This window comes from Odontesthes bonariensis, chromosome 4, assembly GCF_027942865.1.
Source record: "Odontesthes bonariensis isolate fOdoBon6 chromosome 4, fOdoBon6.hap1, whole genome shotgun sequence".
NCBI classification, from domain to species: Eukaryota; Metazoa; Chordata; class Actinopteri; order Atheriniformes; family Atherinopsidae; genus Odontesthes; species Odontesthes bonariensis.
This window is the reverse complement of record NC_134509.1, coordinates 22,126,574-22,148,831: the sequence shown is the minus strand read 5'-3', so window position 1 is coordinate 22,148,831 and position 22,258 is coordinate 22,126,574. Positions and strand designations below refer to the sequence as shown.

Here is a 22,258-nt window from a genome sequence, read left to right as displayed (position 1 = left end):
GCCATCTCACAGGGTGAGATGGCCGGGAGACAGTCAAACCTGAGGTAAACTGAGTTACTGTAAGTGATCTGCTCTGACGCTATTACTCTTATCTCGCAGAAATCTCAACGATTTTACACTATTTTACATACTAAAAGACCCTGTGCGATATTTTATTTATTCGGTCATCTGTGCAATAATTCACGTCAATACTGTGCAATATCTCATCTATTTATGGTCAGACTATGTGCATACAATGTGTAATTAACACAAGTGTAGTGCAATATGGGCAATAACTCAACCATAGTGCTATAACTTTTTTTATTTAACTCTCTTTACTTTGTATATCTTGTATAGCCTATATTCTTATTTACACTTTGTTTTAGATTATTCTATATTAATTACATTTTAATTATATATTATATTAATTATTCTATATTATACTGTATTTTAGATTTATAGAGATCCTATGTGTGTGTTTGGAGCTACTGGGGACTTGAATTTCCCTGAGGGAGTCATCCCAAGGGATAAATAAAGTTGAGTCATGGGGCAAATAAACGTGAAATATTTACGTTTTTATTTTAAAAAATAAATATGGACTTCGTCTGTAGTGTGATAATTAGCTTACTACTTTGATGTTTATAATAACCTAAACGTTTGAGAATTAAGCAAGTTATGTCTTGAATGTTTGAATGTTTCACCATCAACACAATGTTGGCGGCGAGAGAGCTGCCTGTGGTAAGATGGCGTTCGACTCCGTTGACCAACAACGCGGACGAGACATCTAGCCATTCTATACATATCTATGATCTGAACTACTCATGGTTTAAATTTGGGGATTGACCTTGTGACTTCCACGTGCGCGTGACGTCATTTCAGTTAAAGGGGTGGGAGATGGGCATACGCGCGCGTATGCTATGGGAAACCTGGTTTAGATAGACAGACAGATAGATAGTTTATTGATTATTGAATAAAAGAAATTAGTGATAACATATTACGGTCTAATTGTGCAGTGCCCGTATAAGACAGTTAGGATACAGCACAGTCTTCATCGGCTCCCTCCAGAATATCCTGGTTCCAGGTTCCAGGTTACTAGTGGTGGTGGTGTCACTGTCATCTTGGGTAGCGGGCGACATTTAATAGTGGGGTCAGATCAAGGACGGGGCTATCAGAATCGCGTCTTTTTAAAGCACCACACTCGCTGGTTATGGATAGTCCCGCTGCGGACAGAAGATCCAAAGAGGCGGCTGACGGAGCTTCTTCCTCTGCTCAGAGCTCCGTCCGAAGTTGTGTGCCGCCGGACCACCGGGATGAGCTGGGACACCTCATTAAACTCGCAGGACCAGTGGTGAGAATCTATTGTTTTTACGGGCTGGACAATAACTATTTAAGATAGGCCTACTACGTCCTGCTGTGGGGGTGCGGGGTTGCTTTTATAACTCGTAGGAAACAGGAAGGATATCGTTGCCATGGTTACAAAGCCTCACTGAAAGTGTTGAAAAATGTGCTGAGTCGTTTTTATTTATAAAAAAATATCCACTGAAATGTCCTACTGGACCAGGGCTCAGCAACATTGGACATAGACATTTGGACCCGTTTCCCACAGAAAAGAAAACACCAGGAGCAACAAAACCCATTTGATATCTAAAATGAAGATAAAACTGCATGTCGTTTTTTACCTTTGTACCATGATAAAACATTTAAAAAAAAAACAGACACTGGGTTGAAGGTTACTTTCAAATAAAATACTCAGTGTTTATTTGAGTCCTCCTCGTATTCACTGAATAAAAAGCGGAACTTAAATCATTTTTCAGCAAAGTCTGAGTTTCTTCTGGAAATGTCTTTCAATATTTAACTTTTTGTTGTTCGCCAGTTTTTCGCCACATGAAGCAGACTGGTAAAGCAGTCTCGTCAGCAGAGAAAGCAAACTAATCTCCCCACCTAGCATTAAACGTTCAGTTTTCTTCAGAAACTTTTCTTTTCTTGGATTATTCCATGAAAAACTCAATTACTCGCGTGCCGGCGGGTGTCGCATGGGGTCGGTGGTTGTGACGCATATTTTGAGCGACCAATCCTTTTTTTTTTTTTAACCCTAATCCCTGATAGGGGACATTTTTGTCCACTTGGGGTGAACTTTCTCCTCTAATTTCACACTGTAGATAGTGATACTCATCATATTTGGTCCAGTTGTGTATTTTTGACTATTTTTTCGAATTTCAAACACACATCATATACAATGCAATTTTTCATTGTGTAAAAAAAAAACTCCTTAATTTCTGAAAAGGGACATTTTTGTCCCCTTTTAAAACTACCTAAAAACATCATATATTAATATTTTTTTCCACTTTTTTTTTCATAAATCTTTTATTCCACTTCAGTTCTGATCATAACTACCAAGTTTTCAATTATTTTCAAAAAAATTAACCCTTTAAATGCCAATTTGAACTTTTTAGCCCAATTTTGAAGGCTTTAGGTGCCAGTATTTTCAAAATATGGAATGCAGAGTGGAATTATTGAGTAGGGATAATTAGGGTCTGGGATATGTCAATGATTAGCAACAACTTTGATTTTTAGGGATTTTTAATTTTTTTGTTATGCCTGATTTAAACAAAAAAATCCTTAATTTCTGAAAAGGGCCATTTTCTAAAATGATCCCCAAAATACCATATGTTAATATTTTTTTCCACTTTTTTTTTCAGAAATCTTTTCTTCCACTTCAGTTCTTATCATAACCATCAAGTTTTCAATTATTTTCAAAAAATTAACCCTTTAAATACCAGTGTATATGAGGTAAACACCAATTTTCGTTAAAAAACAGACACAAAAACTGCTGTATTTTCAATATATGCAATGCAAAGTGAAATATTCTATGGGGGATTATTAGGTCTGGGATATGTCATTGATGAGCTACAACATCAGTTTTATCAGCTTTTTAGTTTTTCTGCAATGGCAGATTACAGAAACGGCTCCCATAGACATCCATTATAATGAATACAGCATTAGACTATGGCACGCACGCACGCACGCACGCACGCACACACACACATACGCACGCACACACACACACACGCACACACACGCACACACACGCACACACACACACACACACACACACGGACACCTGTGTGACCCCAGTGATGTTATGAGGTCGTCAGACTGAGAAATAGTTTGGGTTTCTTTGAGGTAACATAATAAAATAATTTAGGTGTCTTTGAGGTAACATGATGAAAGCACCCTCGTTTGTCAACGACAGATCCACCAGCATGAGAATACGAGAGCTGTGCACATTTCTCATTCTCCTGAAGGTTGGAAGGCATGGCACAAAAATTCAGCGTTGCCCAAGCCGTGGAGGAAGTCCTCAGACCAGGGCACAGCGACTCTCTCTATTCATCCTCCTCTGATGACTCCTCAGATGAAGAATGGGAACTCACCCTACCTCCAGCAGCTCTGATTATAACAGCACGGAGGATGAAACTGATGAGACTGCTGGCCTGGATATTCTGTTGGTGTCAAAAAATGGCAAGATCTCCTGGTCTGACAACCACGCCAACACCCTCCGATACCTGCCTGCGCCCTGTGCTCGCCCTGGACCGACCACCTACGCATGCGCCCGCATAACCGATGTGAAGCCCACCTGGGATCTTTTTCTGACTGATGAGCTGATGGAGCTGATCATTCAATTCACCAACCTGGAAGGCAGACGCACCACAGAGGCCTGGAGGGACACCGACAAAGGAGAGCTGCAGGCCTTCCTCGGGCCGCTCATCCTCGCCGGGTACATCACTCACGAGGTGAGAGCACCCTCAGTCTGTGGGATGCACTGGATGGGCCATGTTCAGGCAAACCATGGCACACACAAGATTTGAATCCCTTGTTTGATGACCAGCTGACACGACCCCATCGACAGCGAGAGGGCAAACTGGCTCCGATTGCAGCTCTCTGGGAGAAGTGGGAGAGCCGACTCGCCCGCCTCTTCACCCCGGGCAGAGAAGTCTGCATCGATGAGCAGCTGAAGGCCTTTCAGGGTCGCTGCGCGTTTCGGCAGTATATCCCCAGCAAACCCCCAAAATATGGCATCAAAGTGGGGTTTGCCTGTGACGTGCGCAGCTCATAGCCTTCCAAAGACATCTAATGATATGAATATTTCAGTACGGTCGTACATCGGCCGTTTTACCGATGAAGGGTTTGGGAGTGGCGAGCTTTAGACGCTGTGTTAAAATGTATCAGCCTACGTCGTGGGCTAAAAAGCTAAATAATAATATATAAATAATAAGCTAAATTGCTATCTTCAAGTATTGGAATGAAGATCTGCTCAAATGAAAACTCGCCATGGTTGGGACCATTAGAAGGAATAAGCCTGAGCTTCCCCCAGTCCATCTGCAAGTGAGCCACAGACCTGTGCGCTCCTCAACATTGGCCTTCACTGCAACACACACTTTCTGTAATCTGCATATCGCATGTCATATGTGCCGAAGAGGTGGAAAATGTTCTCCTCCTCAGCACAGCGCACAGGGACCCAGTGGTCAGCGAGGATGAGCACCGAAAACCCCAACTAATCCTGGACTGCGCGTGCGTGTGTGCCATAGACTAATGCTGTATTCATTATAATGGATGTCTATGGGAGCCGTTTCTGTAATCTGCCATTGCAGAAAAACTAAAAAGCTGATAAAACTGATGTTGTAGCTCATCAATGACATATGCCAGACCTAATAATCCCCCATAGAATATTTCACTTTGCATTGCATATATTGAAAATACAGCAGTTTTTGTGTCTGTTTTTTAACGAAAATTGGTGTTTACCTCATATACACTGGTATTTAAAGGGTTAATTTTTTGAAAATAATTGAAAACTTGATGGTTATGATCAGAACTGAAGTGGAAGAAAAGATTTCTGAAAAAAAAAGTGGAAAAAAATATTAACATATGGTATTTTGGGGATCATTTTAGAAGGGGACAAAAATGGCCCTTTTCAGAAATTAAGGAGTTTTTTTTTAAATCAGGCATAACAAAAAAATTAAAAATCCCTAAAAATCAATGTTGTTGCTAATCATTGACATATCCCAGACCCTAATTATCCCTACTCAATAATTCCACTCTGCATTCCATATTTTGAAAATACTGGCACCAAAAGGCTTCAAAATTGGGCTAAAAAGATCAAATTGGCATTTAAAGGGTTAATTTTTTTGAAAATAATTGAAAACTTGGTAGTTATGATCAGAACTGAAGTGGAATAAAAGATTTATGAAAAAAAAAGTGGAAAAAAATATTAATATATGATGTTTTTAGGTAGTTTTAAAAGGGGACAAAAATGTCCCTTTTCAGAAATTAAGGAGTTTTTTTTTAAATCAGGCATAATAAAAAAAATTAAAAATCCCTAAAAATCAATGTTGTTGCTGATCATTGACTTATCCCAGACCATAAGTATCCCCCCTCAACAATTCCACTTTGCATTCTATATATTGAAAATATAGCAGTTTTTGTGAGTTTTTTTTACAGAAATTGGCGTTTACGTCATATAAACCAGTATTTAAAGGGTTAAATTTTTGAAAATAATTGAAAACTTGGTAGTTATGATCAGAACTGAAGTGGAATAAAAGATTTATGAAAAAAAAAGCGGAAAAAAATATTAACATATGATGTTTTTAGGTCGTTTTAAAAGGGGACAAAAATGTCCCTTTTCAGAAATTAAGTTGTGTTTTTAAATCAGGTATGAGGGTTAAACTAACGAAATAAAATAAATGAAAATGAAATACTCATTTCAGCTGCGACACCTGCACGAGACTAACAACCACAAATTCCGCAATTAAGATGTATTTTTACTGTCGTTATGAGCTTTTCTTTTGTGAATTCAATGCATATTTTCTCGATCTACGGTGTTATTAGTCCACTAAGGTATGGCTATTCAGTTCTGCTGTAAAGTCTCGAACCGCCTCTCATTCTTCATGTTTTGCTTCCAATGAGCCAGATTTTCTTGAGCAGCTGCTCTCCAGACTTCCTGAAACATCTCTTTTTCACATTTTCAGTCCAGTTCTTGTTGTGGGATATGTTTTTTGTTTGTTTGTTAAGCCACTTAACACTCACCTATGAATAATTTAAGCATTACAAAAAGACACATAACTCAATGGATGAACCGGTGTTACACAAGAGACTACTCAGCAAAGAACATATTTAAAATCATCACATAGGTCACATCGACAAAAACATCAAAGATAACACAGTTTAACAGACAGAAAATAGGTATTTTTGTTGCGACAAGGGATTTCCTGAAGAGCTAAGAGCCAAAAACCTGACATATTTCAGCCTGGTGTGCAGTGTGTCCTTAAGAATTTGAGGAAACTGGACAAGAAGCCATTCTTAAGGAAACAGGGAGAAAAGGCTGAGCTGTGCCAAAGGACTGAAAATCAGTGGCAGCAGGTCTGATGGAGGGATGAATCCTCCCCAGAGCCCGGACCTCAACATTACTGAAGCAGTGTGGGATCATGTTGGCAGAGAACGGAACAAAAGGCAGCCCACATCCAAAGAAGAGCTTTGGGATGTCCTTCAAGAAGCCTGGAGAACTATTCCTGAAGACTCCTTAAAGAAAGGACAGAAAGCTCGTCTGAGAGGGTTCAGGCTGTGTAGGAGAATAAAGAAGCTCAGAGCAGATATAGACCTGTCATGCTTGTTAAAATAGTACAGACTTTATTTGTACCTTTCAGTAACTTGCTGCACTTATTTACTGTTTTCTTGGTAAAATATAAATAATTAACAGGTGGCTCAAGACTTTTTCATGTGACTCTGCATTATCACACATATCTTATTTATAAACTGAAATGAAAATGTTGACTCAGCGTGATTTAAATTTCTTTACATCTACACAGAAAACCATTTCTTATTCACAATTTATATAAAGAAGTATGTTGATGATACAACGTTGTATTACTAATGTTGTATTTGTCCTTTTTACATGCAGAAATCTGTTTTTGAAATTCTGTGATGAATTTATTTCACATGTTAAGTCGAACACAATAGCTTGAAAGGCTTATATTTCAGTTTTTAAAGCCAAAGGTGGAGGAGGAGTACACTGAGAGGCCTTTCCATCGGGATTTCACCAACACTTTGACATTTATAGCCTTTGTCTCTGATGATTCTGTGTCAACATAGGCTAGTTTACTTTCATATTCATATCAGGAGGGTGTTGTGTCTGATGTTGTGTTTTCAGTTCATCTCTCAGCTGATGGTGTTCATGATCAGTATCATCAGCGTGGTATTCTGCGGCCACCTGGGGAAAACGGAGCTTGCAGGAGTATCGCTCGCAGCTGCGGTGAGGAGACATGCTTGAATCTGCCTATGCCCTCCGTCAACTTTCTTTTTAGGTTTTAAAATATTCATAATGTGATTGTTGAATTTGGCTCTCCTCTGGCAGGTGGTTAACGTCACCGGTATTTCCATTGGCACAGGTTTGTCGACTACTTGTGATACCCTCATATCTCAGGTAGAGTCCTCAGCTGAGTTTATTCTGTAAACAGATCAGCATTAAGTCCTTTTCATCAAGCTTTCTCTGTCTGTTTTATCTGTTTCATGTAGACCTATGGGAGCGGTAACTTGAAGCGTGTGGGTGTGATTATCCAGAGGGGGGTTCTGATTCTGCTGCTGGCCTGTTTCCCCTGCTGGGCCGTCCTCATCAACACTGAGCCCATCCTACTTGCTGTCAAACAGAGCCCAGAGGTCGCCAGGTCTTTAGAATTTAAAAAAGGGGATTTTACAAATCCATTATGAACTGTATTTATTCCTTCTCATGTGCAATGTCTGTTTGTCTTGCTGCTGTGAAGTCTTTCCCAGCTGTACGTGAAGATCTTCATGCCTGCACTCCCGGTGAGTTTAATTTATTCTGCTTTCTCTCACGAGCCTGCGAATCAAAGCACTGAGACACCTGATCGGTGAATGTTGGATGATATCCGTAAAATCTCCTGTGTAGCACTGCGGCTCTATCATACAATCATGTGAAAAAGAAAGTGCATCTTATTTCTAAGGTTCTATGTATCAATAAATAAAATAAATAATTATTAGGGCCTTACAGGGTTTTAAAACTTGTTAATACAGCCTCAGATGAACAACAACACATGAAATATTACACCATGCTATTTATTTGATCAACTCTGTGCACCCAAAAACACAGTAACCTGTAGAAGCCCCTTCAGCAGCAGTGAGTTGAAGTAATGGTTTCCTGTGTGACGTTATCAGTCTCTCTCATGGTGGTGGAGGAATCTTGGCCCACTCTTCTTTCCAGCGCTGCTTCAGCTCATTGAGGTTTGCAGCATTGGTTTCTGCACAGCTCTCTGAAGGTCCCACCACAGCATTTCAGTCAGGCTGAGGTCTGGACTTTGACTGGACCATTGCAACACCTTGATTCTTTTCTTCTTCACACATTCTGTTGTAGATCTGCTGCTGTGTTTGGGATCTTTGTCCTGTTGATGAGCCAGTTTCAGCCCAGCTTTAGCTGTCGGACAGATGGCCTCACATCTGACTCTAGAACACTTTGGTATCCAGAGGAGTTAATGGTGGACTCAATGACTGCAAGGTGCCCAGGTCCTGTGGCTGCAGAACCAGCCCAGATCATCAGCCCTCCACCACCGTGCTTGACAGCTGCTATGAGGTGTTTGTGCTGATATGCTGTGGTTGGTTTCCTCCAAACGTGCTGCTGTGCATTATGAGCAAACATCTCCACTTTGGTCTGGTCTGTCCAAAGGACATTGTTCCAGAAGTCTTGTGGTTTGTTTAGATGCAGCTTTGCAAACCTAAGCTGTGCTGCCATGTTCTTTTTAGAGAGAAGAGGCTTTCTCCTGCAGCCCTTCCAAACAAGCCATACTTGTTCAGCCTTTTTCTAACTGTGCTGTCATGAACTTTAACCTTTAACATGCTAACTGAGGCCTGTAGAGTCTGAGATGTGGCTCTTGGGTATTGGACCTTGGGGTGACCTTGCTGGGACGTCCACTCCTGGGAAGATTGACATCTGACCTGAATGTTTTCCAGTTGTGAATAATCTCTCTCTCTGTAGAATGATGGAATAGTTCAAACTCCAAATAGTTTGGAAATGGCCTTATAACCCTTCCCAGATTGATGGGCAGCAACAGCTGCTTCTCTAAGATCATTACTGATGTCTTTCCTCCTTGGCATTGTGTTAACACACACCTGAATGCTGCAGAGCAGCAAACTGACAAAACTTCTGCTTTTATGGAGCTGCTCACACTCACTGATGATCAGTTTATACAATTTTTGTTGACTAATTTAGTTCTTGTTAAGTAAATAATGAAACAGTTTGATATAGCCACATTCGGACAGAGCAGTTCTAAGAACGGTCCTCCTCGAATTTCGTTCTGATAACTGTCCTTCCCCAGCGGAACTGTTTCAGTCTGCATTCGCACATGAGTCGGGACTGATGCGGCGCAGCCGTCTGCGACAGTGACGTGTTACGTTAGCGCCAAGTTCAACAACAAAACAAAACAAACCCGGTAAAAGTAAGTAGAGAAGAAAAAACACCACCAAGAAGCTAATATGGAGAGCGGGGAGGCCACCGTGTTCATGGTCTGCATGATGGTGATATTAATCATGGACGATCACATCAGGCGTCTAATATCGAGGCTGGAAGAGCTCACAGAGAGAGGCAGGAGACGATACTTTTTCATTTCATGAAGGAAGAAAGGAGAGCAGAGCGCTGCAGACAAAGAAGACAACGTGTAAGTTTAACTTATTAAACACGTGCAGGTTGTGTCCGTGTCGTATGAGTAAACATTTCAGCCGTGATAGCATGACATGGGGCGTAGCTACCGACCACCAAACACCTCCGTCAGATGTGTTCCTATAGAACCCAGAAAAGACCCGACCTGGGAGAAGGAGCTAAATAGTTATAGGAACTGAGGGTGATGGTCCCGAGTTCCTGTATGTGTGAATGCGGGAGAAAACGGCCCCGCGGATTAAAAGGTTATGGGACCTGCCAAAGGTTCCTACAGTGCGAATGCGGATTATGTCATGTGTTGTTACTCTGTATTTATTTAGTTTTAAAACCTGATAAGAACTTAATTTCTTTTTCAGTAGAACTGAGGGTTGTGTGTATTGTATTTATCGAGGAACCTCGAACAAGAGAGGCCTATAGATATTACAAGCTGATTCATTCATATTTGAAGTGTCCTCAGCTTTGTTTTTGTTTAAACCCTCAGGCTGCTTTCATGTACCAGCTTCAAGGGAAGTATCTACAAAATCAGGTACCAAAATAATTTGCATGGAATTTATTAAATGCTCTAACATAGTTATTTAAGTCAACATTAAGAAAGACATTTAGTTGTGCTGTTGATTACAGGGAATAATGTGGCCTCAGGTTATAACTGGAATAGCTGGGAATGTCCTCAATGCAATCATCAACTACATCTTCCTCTATCCTCTGGAGCTGGGTGTGGCGTGAGTTTCCATATGATCACAATTTAAAGATGAGTGATAATTAAGGTATGGTGAAATTTGTATTTCCTGTCTGTGTTTCACATCAATTAAAAGTTGAATTTCATCCATTTACTTTTATCTGCCTGACCATCATCAGTTTGGTGACCCCCCAGTTTGGTGACCCCCCCCCCCCTCCCGAAAAAACACACACACACACTTCAAGACTTCTATCATAAAGAGAGTGGAGCTGATGTCACATTCTGGTTAATGTGGGATTGTTATTTCATTCACACTGATGAGGATCCCAGAGACCCTACATGCAAACCTGAAAGATTGTGTTTTTTAAGCACATCTTGTTGGAATAACTTCTAAAATCTAATCTCACACATTCTCTACTTCACGTCTTCTCATGAGTAATGAGATGATGAACTCAACACAAGTTTTCTAATTGGTTTAGTTTAATAACAGAGAGGGAAAAAAAGGCATTTACTTCTTCAAGAGATCAGAATTTGATACTTCGGCTTGTGAATTAGCAAATCTAGCATCCAGCCACTGCAAACCCCAATTGTTTGCTGAATTTTAATGCATAATACAAAGTTCACCTAGCTGGTTTATAGTGTGTACATAAGTAGAGTATCAGCATTTCAGCTCAACGTCCATCCATCGATCCATTATCTATACCGCTGAATCCGTCGATTGGGTCGCGGGCGGGCTGGAGCCTATCCCAGCAGTCAATGGGCGAGAGGCAGGGTACACCCTGGACAGGCCGCCAGTCCATCGCAGGGCCACATAGAGACATACGAGACAAACAACCATGCACGCTCACACTCACTCCTAAGGACAATTTAGAGATGCCAATCAACCTAACATGCATGATTTTTTGGACAGTGGGAGGAAGCCGGAGTACCCGGAGAGAACCCACGCATACACGGGGAGAACATGAAAACTCCACACAGAAAGGCCCCAGCTGGGTGTTGAACCTGGAACCTTCTTTCGGCTCAACGTGTGGAGCTAAATAGTTTATTTTCATGTTGTGATTCAGTTTTCTTCCAGTAAAGCCCAACTCAACCTCCCTCATTTCTTCATCAGATTGTGACCACCTCTTCCCTTATTTCTTAATCTCCTCTCTATGTTAATAAGTGCCAATGTCTGCTATATTTATTCCTTAAACAAACATGCCAGTTAAGTGAACTTTTAAGAAGGAAGAGAAGAAATACAAAAAACATTTTTCTTTGCAGAAATAGGCCCTTCTTCCTCAGTCATGCTGTACTTTTTGGGTTCTCCCCTTTTCTTCAGTGTGGAATCCAGTTTATTGACTGTGGAAGGTCCAGATAATTTATTCTCTTTTACAGAAAACACTGCTGCTAAACTGCTCAAAACTCAGTCTAGACCTCTCTGCTGTTACTCATCTACACGACAGTGTACTGTACTCACATTTGCATAATTTCACCACATGCCCTCAAAAAAAGATGGTCAAAACAAACCCAAGAAAGAATTTGGTTAGTGGCACTGCCATCCTGAATTATAACTATTCCCCAGACCTTTGTTGTGGTCCCTTTATCCTACAGAGGACTGGAGGAGGAGATCAGAGAGTCAACAGAGACGAAATGTCACTTTTACACCGTATACATTGAGAACATTTTATGCAACAGGAAGATTTAAAGGTCATTAGGTGTGCTGAATCAGCTCATAGATGCATGAAAGAAAACATTCAACCTTAAAGGATGCCAAAGCTGTTGGTTGCCTTTGAGCAGCACAATTAATTCATTCTTTAGTGAATAATTCAGTCAGTCAATATTTATTTATTCAGCACCTTTAAAAGCTGGATTAAAGCTGAACGAAAAAGCTAAAAAAAAAAAAAACATTTTAGTCGTTACTGTAATTAAAGGCATCAACCACTTTTTTATGCTCTGAATCTCAGTCTTAAAGCTATGGTAGGTAATCCTAGAGAGCTAGCAAGAGAGCTAGCAAGATTCGAAAGTGTCCACTCCTCTAAGCTCCACCCCCCCCTCCCCATTCCGTCAGTGCTTCATCCAAAGCCGGTGGAACCGCATGCGCACATGGAGCAGGGAGCCGGCAGAGGGGGGCGTAGGCAGAAAGCAGAGGCATCTGATTGGTTTTTTGTATCCGAGATCAGCGTCCCGCTGATCTCGGATTGGTCAGCTTTTTCTCAGTCCTGCAGCTGCCACAGAGGTCTGATTATTTTCGTCCCTTTTTCTAAATACATCTTGTATAGATTTCTCTCAGGATAGACGGACCATTTCACCCAGTATTACAAAATGTGTTTCTGAACAGGATTACCTACCATGCCTTTAAGTCGGTGTAAATGCTGCAGAGGACAGAAGTGGAATTATTTAATATAAATTGCTTATTATTCACAACTTTTGTCAGTGGTGCACAATAAAAGGAAATAAAATAAGAAAAAAGAGAAGCTGAAAGAGCAGTTGGGCTAAAATTCAATGATCAAATCGATGCTGTTTTTTTGCACAGGGGGGAGTATAACTTGTTGTTTTTATTAAGAGATTCTCTAATTCAACCTTCTGAAGTAAAAATATGACAACAAAATTAAAGATACAGTTTTAAATACTATATTGTTATTGTAAAACGACATCAATAATGATTATAAAATATTTAAATAGAATGTAATTAAAGTGGTAATGTTGTATTTCTATCTGAATTTTTCCTCTAATTGCTGTCCTCATGGTGAAGCGGATCTGCAGCAGCCAATGCCATCTCTCAGTACCTGCTGGCTTTGTTGTTATACGTCTACATCTACTGGAGGGGTCTGCACAAAGCCACGTGGGGAGGTCAGAAATTGTAATCATTTAATTCTGCTTTATTAAAGGGGAACTCCGGGGCATTTGAAGCGTGTTTCCATTGCTAGAGGTTGTCAAATAATGATAGTATGACACAGAGAGGTGCGTATCTGCGCTCCCTGTGTGAAGATCGCTCTGTCCGCACAGCATGTCATGCGAGGCTAATACGTGGTGGCTAAGGGGCAAGCGCTAACCCTTCCACGTAAAACAACAACTTGCACACTGCAGAAACGTCACACCACTTTATAACCCATCCGACAATAAAGTCACAAGCCTTACCATCAAAACCATATGCATGGTTCTCACATTACTGGCATGGGGACGTTACAAAACAACTTTATAAACAGCATGTAACTCACCGGCTGGTTGTAGGCTCGCGCATGTGAAAGCCCAAAAGAGTCGATGGACGATAATCCCATATACAAAACAATTATCTTTTCTAGAAAAACTGCGTTCAAGTATTTAAAACATTACAAGAATATTACTGGGCAAGTATTGTTGTAATGTTTTAAATACTTGAACGCAGTTTTTCTAGAGAAGATAATTGTTTTGTATATGGGATTATTCTCCATCGACTCTTCTGGGCTTTCACATGCGCGAGCCTACAACCAGCCGGTGAGTGACATGCTGTTTATAAAGTTGTTTTGTAACGTCCCCATGCCAGTAATGTGAGAACCATGCATATGGTTTTGATGGTAAGGCTTGTGACTTTATTGTCGGATGGGTTATAAAGTGGTGTGACGTTTCTGCAGTGTGCAAGTTGTTGTTTTACGTGGAAGGGTTAGCGCTTGCCCCTTAGCCACCACGTATTAGCCTCGCATGACATGCTGTGCGGACAGAGCGATCTTCACACAGGGAGCGCAGATACGCACCTCTCTGTGTCATTCTATCATTATTTGACAACCTCTAGCAATGGAAACACGCTTCAAATGCCCCGGAGTTCCCCTTTAAGTCGTTGATTCCTGGGTGCCATTGTTTTTTGTATTACACCTGCCTTTAACCCACAGGTTGGTCACTTGACTGTCTGCAGGAGTGGGGTCTCTTCATCAAGCTGGCCATTCCCAGTATGCTCATGATTTGCCTGTCATGGTGGATATTTGAAATAGGAGGATTCCTGGCAGGTTTGATTAGTGAGATTGAGCTGGGTGCTCAGTCCATAGCCTACCAGCTGTGCATTGTGTTTCACATGGTAACTCCTTTTGACTTATCCTGTCTTATAATAGAAATGTTGATATTGTGTTCGCCTTAGTAAAGGCAGCAATTATTAACTTTTCAAAGCTAGTTTTATAAGCTGATTTGCACTCTCCCTAAACAATAGATTTCTCTGTAATGTGGTCATGTATTTTAGACTTTACCAGGTCTTCAAATTAAGTAAATACGAGCAAAATGTTAAGCCAGTGTGTGAAAACCCTTAGCCAGGTGCTGCTAATCAAAAGGACTTGATTAACTGATCATCAGCAAGTGTGAGGTTCACATTTAGTCTTCTGATAAATAAATACCTTTTGATTTACAGAGGCTCTTTACATGAGAATACCACCTGACCCACAGGGAACATCTGTCGACAGGGCTGATGTGCAGCACCTCATCCAGCTCTCATAATAAATCCTCGCTGTTCCTCATAAGCAGAAAACTCACCGCAATAGAGCTTGATTGGATAACTGAAATATGTGGCATCAACTTTTCTAGAAATGTTTACGCCCAAGCCAGTAACAGACAAGGACACAAAACAAAAACAAAAGATTTTATGACTAAAACATGTCTTTATAAAATGTCTTTATGGTACAAAAAAGCTGAATTATGTGTGGAAGGCCAAGGAAAATAAGTCATCGATCTGTAATCCAAACCTCCAGAAAACCTGCTTTATGCACTGTCCATGTAATCCTGATGACTACGGGCTAAGTTTCATCTCCCCAAATACATGGACAGTTTATGGAGTAGTTTGTAGAAGTAGTTAGAAAAAGCAGGTGTCTTACTTATGCCTTGAGCCTGGCTAGCTTTTTCCATAACAACCTACTGGTATTACTAAGATCTGGTGTCACACTTCCTCATCAACACGTCTGTCATGCATTCCTCTCCCACAGTGCCCTCTTGGATTTTCTGTTGCTGCCAGTGTGCGGGTCGGGAATGCTCTTGGTGCTGGAAACACAGAACAGGCCAAACTTTCTTGCAAAGTCCCCATCATCTGTGCATGTAAGAACCAGTGTGCGCAGCACATGTTGGTACATGCTGTTTGCCATCATATAGAAACCACTGCAGTCATGAGAACCTGGGTTTTCCTTGATTTTTATGTGGACCGCAGCCGCTTTGTGTCTTAGTTTTCTAGCTCATTTTTAGTTTTCTAGTACAGGTCTTGTATTTAGTTTTGCCATTGTCTTCCCCACAGTTTCTGTTTGCTCATCCACCTTCATTCACTTCAACTGTAGTTCTCTCCTTAGCTGCACTCCCTTACCAATCACCCTCCTCAGTATTTGGTTTCCAGGCTTCCCCATGCATTTTGTCAGATCATTGCACCTTCATGATGCCAAGCCAAGCTAATTTAAGTTCTTTCATGTATTACCCAGTCATGTTCTTTGTTTTGTTTTTTTCTTAGCCATGTTTTCTTCACCACAGTCTAGTTTTGTCTTCCGGCTCAGCCGTGCTTTATGTTAACCTTGTTTTTGAAAATAAATCAGTTTGCTTTTACTTCTGAAGTCCGCATCCGTGTCCTTCTACGCCTCGCACCCAGCGTGACACTTTGTCCCTTTTGGGGCATAGGCACAAGATCTCTTGGGCACTAGGTCTTTGGCAGGGGATCGTTTGGATCCTGTAGGCTGTGGTGATTCTCAGATTTATTGGATCTGGGAAATTTGGAGGACAGTTAAACAGCTTGTTGGAGGAAGCTGCTGCCATCGAAGAATATATAAAATATATCCACAGGAATGCCAAGACACAACAACACAAAACAACCGCTTCGTGATAAGATTCTTTTATTCTCTCGGCCTGTCAGTGAATTTAATGTTGCGGCTGATCTGTGTATTTGACATATTAGACTAAAGAAAAATCTCTTAAACACAAGTGTTTGATTTTGTTCAACTTTATTGACAACGTGCTGTTTTGCGTTCACAGTCACAATCGCGTGCTTTGTTGGAGTTTGTATCGGCATCGCCAGAAATCTCATTGGATACATTTTCACCTCGGAGCAGTAAGTTCACTCACAGAAACAATAACAATCTGTGACTTTTTAATAAGTCTCAGTTATGTTTTACAGGTCTGTCACTTCATAGTATGTGATTTTGAATTTAAAACTAAAGTCAGACAGACTTTTCCAAGTTGGTACCAAAGTTGTAGCCTGACTACGTCATACTCACGATTCTAGTCAGAATGTGAGTCTGATACCGCTCAATAGAGATTCGGGTATGGGGCGTGTTTCAACCGAACCAGGAGAAAAAATGCCTCTTCGCTCAAGTGGATAGACCTATAACCAATCAGAGCAACGTAGTATGTGACGACACACACTTGTTGTAGGAAGGACGGAAAAAACATCTTTTCTATCGATAAAAGCCTTTATCGCGTTCCTCTGTTCGTCTTTCAAAATTAATGCAATGTGGAGATCCTGTAGAACAGACTGGATGGCAGAATCTACACGCCCTAGCTCTCCAGCGGCAGCCGTGTTCAGCTCTTTAGTGACGTAGTCGATAATGTCCCTGTTGACCATCTGTCCATCATCGTATAAAGCCCGCCCTGGCAATCTGATTGGTCCGACCAATTCTTGGTCGGGCATAATGATTTCCCAACTGAGCAGAGCCAGACCGAACTTCCCGACCAAAACTTTTATGGGCGGGGCTAAGTTCGGCTGGCACCCAGGCTACCAAAGTTGTGCCCAACAAACACAATCTGTCTCAAAGATCACAATATCCTGGTCACATGCGAGTTATGCTACTCTATCGTTTGACTAGAAAATCATTTATGAGGCATTTACCTCACTGAAGAACTGAATAACCCTCTTGTGACGCTTAATGTTTCCTTTCAGAAATGATTTATAGTGATCACTGTGTGTCTGAAAGCAACATATTTCTGCATCTTTTTAGAGACATTATTCTGAGGGTCGGAGATGTCATGCTTATATTTGGTTTCATGCATGTCTGTGATGCCACAGTGGTGAGCAGTAATCTGTTAAAGTGTTGTACCAAATCTTTCAAGACATGTTTACATACGCAGAATGTCATTTTACCATATTTTCCTTTCACACTTTCAGGGAGTGGCAGCAGGTGTTCTCAGAGGAGCAGGAAAACAGCTAATTGGGGCTGTTTGTAATTTAGTGGGATTTTACGTAGTTGGGTTTCCCATCGGTGTGTCCCTCATGTTTGGTGCAAACATGGGGATTGTAGGTGAGTCCAAATACCGTTAATTTACTCAAGACACCTCAGAAATACAATCTGATTCAAGCCAATTCCAATCCAATATATTGGTTACAGGACTTTGGACAGGACTCGCCATTGGCGTGACACTGCAAGCAATTTTCTATATCATATTTTTGTGCAAACTAGACTGGAAAAAGGCCTCGGAAGAGGTTAGTAGCTTTATCACCTCAGTCAAAATGCATCTCTTTACTTCATCCTCATGCATACATTCATAAAAAAAGAGTGTACACCTTGTTTAAAACAAATCACGTGGTCCTTATCAAGTCTTAAAACTAGGTAAATAGAACCTTAGTTGAACAGCAACACATGGCATATTTTACATGTAAGTATAACCTTACTACTTTCACAGCTAGTTATTATCAGTGTTATAAGGCCATTTCCAAACTATTTGGAGTCCATCATTCTACAGAGAGAAAGATTATTCACAAGTGGAAAACATTCAGGACAGCTGTCAATCTTCCCAGGAGTGGACGTCCCAGCAAGGTCACCCCAAGGTCAAAAGCCCAAGAGCTACATCTCAGACTCTACAGGCCTCAGTTAGCATGTTAAAGGTTAAAGTTCATGACAGCACAGTTAGAAAAAGACTGAACAAGTATGGCTTGTGTGGAAGGGCTGCAGGAGAAAGCCTCTTCTCTCTAAAAAGAACATGGCAGCACAGCTTAGGTTTGCAAAGCTGCATCTGAACAAACCACAAGACTTCTGGAACAATGTCCTTTGGACAGACCAGACCCAAGTGGAGATGTTTGCTCATAATGCACAGCAGCACGTTTGGAGGAAACCAAACACAGCATATCAGCACAAACACCTCATACCAGCTCTCAAGCACGGTGGTGGAGGGCTGATGATCTGGGCTTGTTCTGCAGCCACAGGACCTGGGCACCTTGCAGTCATTGAGTCCACCATGAACTCCTCTGGATACCAAAGTGTTCTAGAGTCAGATGTGAGGCCGTCTGTCCGACAGCTAAAGCTGGGCTGAAACTGGCTCATCAACAGGACAAAGATCCCAAACACAGCAGCAGATCTACAGCAGAATGTGTGAAGAAGAAAAGAATCAAGGTGTTGCAATGGTCCAGTCAAAGTCCAGACCTCAGCCTGACTGAGATGCTGTGGTGGGACCTTCAGAGAGCTGTGCAGAAACCAATGCTGCAAACCTCAATGAGCTGAAGCAGCGCTGGAAAGAAGAGTGGTTTAGTTTCTGTAAAATTGATAATTACACAGTGTAATATGTACAATGTTGTTGTTCATCTGAGGCTTTATTTGTCATTTTAAGACCTTGTAAAGACCAAATCATTTTTCATTATGTCCTGATACAAAAAATCCAAGAATTGAAAGAGGGTCTACATCATTTTTCACTGTATCTGAAGTTAAATCACACTTTAGGTTATGATTCTTAAACCCTCTTATGTTTCTGATCAGGCTCTTGTGAGAGCGGGGGTCCACATCACAGAGGAAAAAGAGACGTTTGAGTTGGAACATTCAGGTGAAAAACAGGCAGCTTTTAAGAACAACTGAAATAATGTATAATGTTGAGCTTTGCTAACTAGCTTTTGTCAAACTCTGTCTCAAAACCTTAGAGCCAAATCAGAACCAGACCCGGGACATGGCTACTGTTTCCAAGAATGCTGAGGAGGGCGGTGCAGATCCAGATGTCTGTGGTCCAGGCCAAAGAGAATTCACCACTACCACAGTGGGAGCTGTGTTATCAGTTAAAGAGCTGGTTGTATGGCGTGGGCTGACCGTTTTAATCATGATCATTATCCTTGTGGGGGGAGTTATCATCAGCAACTTGCTGGTTGGTTTCTTAAAATGACCATTAAAAGCTGCCCAGTGTCAAACTTGGTGCAGCTTTCTAGACCATGTTAACTTCAAATATTAGTTTGCTGGTCTAAAACCTGATAAATCGCATGTGTCTCGTGCCCAAATAAAGTCCTGATGAGATTTAAGACACACAGGTTTACATATAGGCAGCTGCAGACGGTAAAGCACCTTGTTTTCTGATGCCAGAGGAAGAACATCAGCACTTCTTCAGTTTAATAACAACACATATCAACCTATTATTGACATAATCCTGAGTGACACACATTAAAGACACATTTTGTGCCGTCTTTATGGCTTATTGTATCCACTGTCTTGTTTTAAGTCCTTCCTAAGATGCATCACTGATGACCATAACTAAAAGACCAAACTAGGAAATGGGGAACTTGCATTGGACAGGTCCTGAATGCATGTGTCTCTGTTCAAGATTTTTAAGTCACACTATGGATGCGGCTTATTTTATTCCCTTAAAAAGGATTTAAATTGATAGATTAGAAACAGAAATTTGATTTACTTTACGCTGGGTTCGTGTTCAGTCTTATAAACCTTGTGCGTGGGTGAGCGTGTTAAAAGAACGCTTCTTCAACTTGTCATTTATTCAGAGGTCACAGTGGGAATTAGTGGGAGAATAAAATGATCAGACTAATCCGAGCCCATTAACGGCTCATTCATGACCTGAGACAATCACCGATCACATCAGTACAATAACATAAACAGCACTTTCTTCGTCAGACGGTGTCTGTCCCACTCGGCTCCCGAGTTCGGTTTGGTTCAGTTGCTTCAGACCTTGACGCACTTCATCCTGGGTTTAAGTCCAGTGGGGTTGTAATTCATTCATTGTGACTGTTGAAAATGATTTATTAACCCATACGAGGCACTAACGAACGCACAGTTCCGTAAAACAAGTTATGTGCTTCAATTTCCATTTTCTGCTGCGTAATGCTCTTTGTGCCTTTTGTGCACAGCAGAAAACGTGCACAGGCCCTGTGCAGTATTGCATGACCTGACAGCAAATGCATTATTTCTTATATGAACAGCAAGCCTTACAACTAGCAGCTTTGCTAAAAGCACAAGGCCTTGTATGCTGCTGTTTTTCTTTGGTGGAGGAGTTGTGTTGCTCTGCTTTTGTCTTTAGATACCTCTGCATGGTTTTTGTGTTATAATTTTGGTTGTTTTGTTAGATTATTCCTTCAGAGACTGGAATTAATCCTGTCAGCCAGTATTTTGGTGTGTTCACAGGCCTAGTGATATATATAAAAGTCTTCTTCCCCACCAGTTATTATTGATGCACTCCCTCCTCTGTGCATCAGTGGCAGGGGGTAGTGTGGCTCATTTCTTGCCAAATATCATTAGATGTAAGTTTGTAAATTTTCTTCTTCTTTGTTTTTATGTTCATAAGACAAGATATTCTGCTTTTGAACCTACAAGAAAATACATTCTTTATTCATAATCTATCTGTCCCATTCGGGTGTATTTTTAATGTGGCATTTACTGTATTTACAGTAACTACATTGAATATTAATTTACTATGCGTTTTCTATACAGAACATTTCCCTTTTCTCAAATCAATAAATTAAAACTTGTTATTGAATCTTTTGACATTTGAGTTTTATTGCATATGGAGGCTGTTGTATAATGTAAGAGTTACCACATAGTGTCCATGTTGTTTGAAAACACTCGGACTGTTGTGTGCTTGCTCAAAAACAGGTTTCATTTCTAACTTAATCATATTAGAATAAATATTTAGACACACATATTCTCACGGTTATAATAAACACGTGCTTTAATGTCGGAGCCAAACATTTGTTGTACTGTGCATAGTCACACTTCAGCTGTGAGGCAGTTTCTTTGGAGGAAAAGCTGTTCCAGTTCAGCAGATTTTAACGCTCAAAAAGCCTGAACAAGAAATGTTGAAATGCTTAACTGAGACTTCTCTTTTCTGAGGGACTTTCTCATGCTAGGTTTGATTAAACTTGATTAAACTTTATTCATATTGGGAATATAAAGCATTCTGTTACTGTTGATATGATGTATAATATTCTTTATGTCTACTAATTTAGTGAGACTTATTTATGAATTGACAGATATTTTTCTAATTTCTATTAATCTCTTAGAGGATTTTTTTTACACTTCCATATAAAATACTCAAACATAAATAACATACAAGAATAACTATAGAACTTATTGACGTAAGAAAAGTGTTTAAATTGTAAGCTAAATACAGGATGCAAACCTTATTGAAAATAGTGGGTAACAAGTTCCAGAAATGAAAGTCCTGCTGATGATGGACTGAGAAGAAGTTGCAAACTGAGCAACCAAAACCATAAATTATTTCTCAGTCCTGGAAGCAGAAACTTTGAGGGGCAGATGGACATCCTCTTTAATGTCAGCATCCAAAGAGGTGGTATGATGCTGGATTGAAGTGTAAAAGGAAATAGAAACTGAGTCATCTGTGAAGGTAGTGGACAGGTTCTGAGTAAAGTGCTGCCACTCAGATGCTGTCTTTTCCAGGGGTGGCCTTAATCTCAGCAAGACAAGCCACATAGTAACAACATATAGTGAAGGGGTAAAGGTCAGGGATGGAAACAAGAGGTGGCCTTGGTGGGCACCCCTCTGATCACCTGATATAACTATAAACTGGTGTTACATCAACAAATTTTGATTTTATCAATCTATAAAATCAGTCACTTTATACAGTCAGACTTTATTTTTAAGGCACTTTTCATTCAAACTCAATGTAGCACTTTTTTTTTCGAGGAGTAAAAACGTTAGAAATATAGAAAACAATAAAAAGTAACATCAAAAACAAGCCTTTCTCCACCCTTAACTCCACCC

General features: G+C 40.6%; 1 protein-coding gene across 1 annotated transcript; it reads left to right on the top strand.

Moving 5' to 3' along the window:
* Positions 1-869: 869 nt before the first annotated feature.
* Positions 870-21,022, top strand: LOC142378697 (multidrug and toxin extrusion protein 1-like). The gene is made up of 16 exons (XM_075463511.1): positions 870-1,327; positions 7,181-7,282; positions 7,385-7,453; positions 7,546-7,694; positions 7,791-7,833; positions 10,176-10,220; positions 10,316-10,413; positions 13,102-13,199; positions 14,216-14,397; positions 15,290-15,398; positions 16,314-16,389; positions 17,276-17,345; positions 17,443-17,575; positions 17,663-17,757; positions 19,025-19,088; positions 19,183-21,022. The coding sequence occupies exons 1-16, from the start codon at positions 1,187-1,189 to the stop codon at positions 19,416-19,418; spliced, it is 1,710 nt and encodes a 569-aa protein (XP_075319626.1). The 5' UTR covers positions 870-1,186; the 3' UTR covers positions 19,419-21,022.
* The last annotated feature ends 1,236 nt before the right edge of the window (positions 21,023-22,258 follow it).

What these genes read in the sequence shown, in the direction of transcription:
- LOC142378697 (XM_075463511.1), top strand. Translation starts at nt 1,187, where the DNA reads ATGGATAGTCCCGCTGCGGACAGAAGATCCAAAGAGGCGGCTGACGGA. An exon ending in GGAAGTATCTACAAAATCAG is followed by an intron (nt 10,221 to 10,315) that starts GTACCAAAATAA and finishes TGTTGATTACAG; the next exon opens with GGAATAATGTGGCCTCAGGT. An exon ending in TGCAAACATGGGGATTGTAG is followed by an intron (nt 17,576 to 17,662) that starts GTGAGTCCAAAT and finishes TATTGGTTACAG; the next exon opens with GACTTTGGACAGGACTCGCC.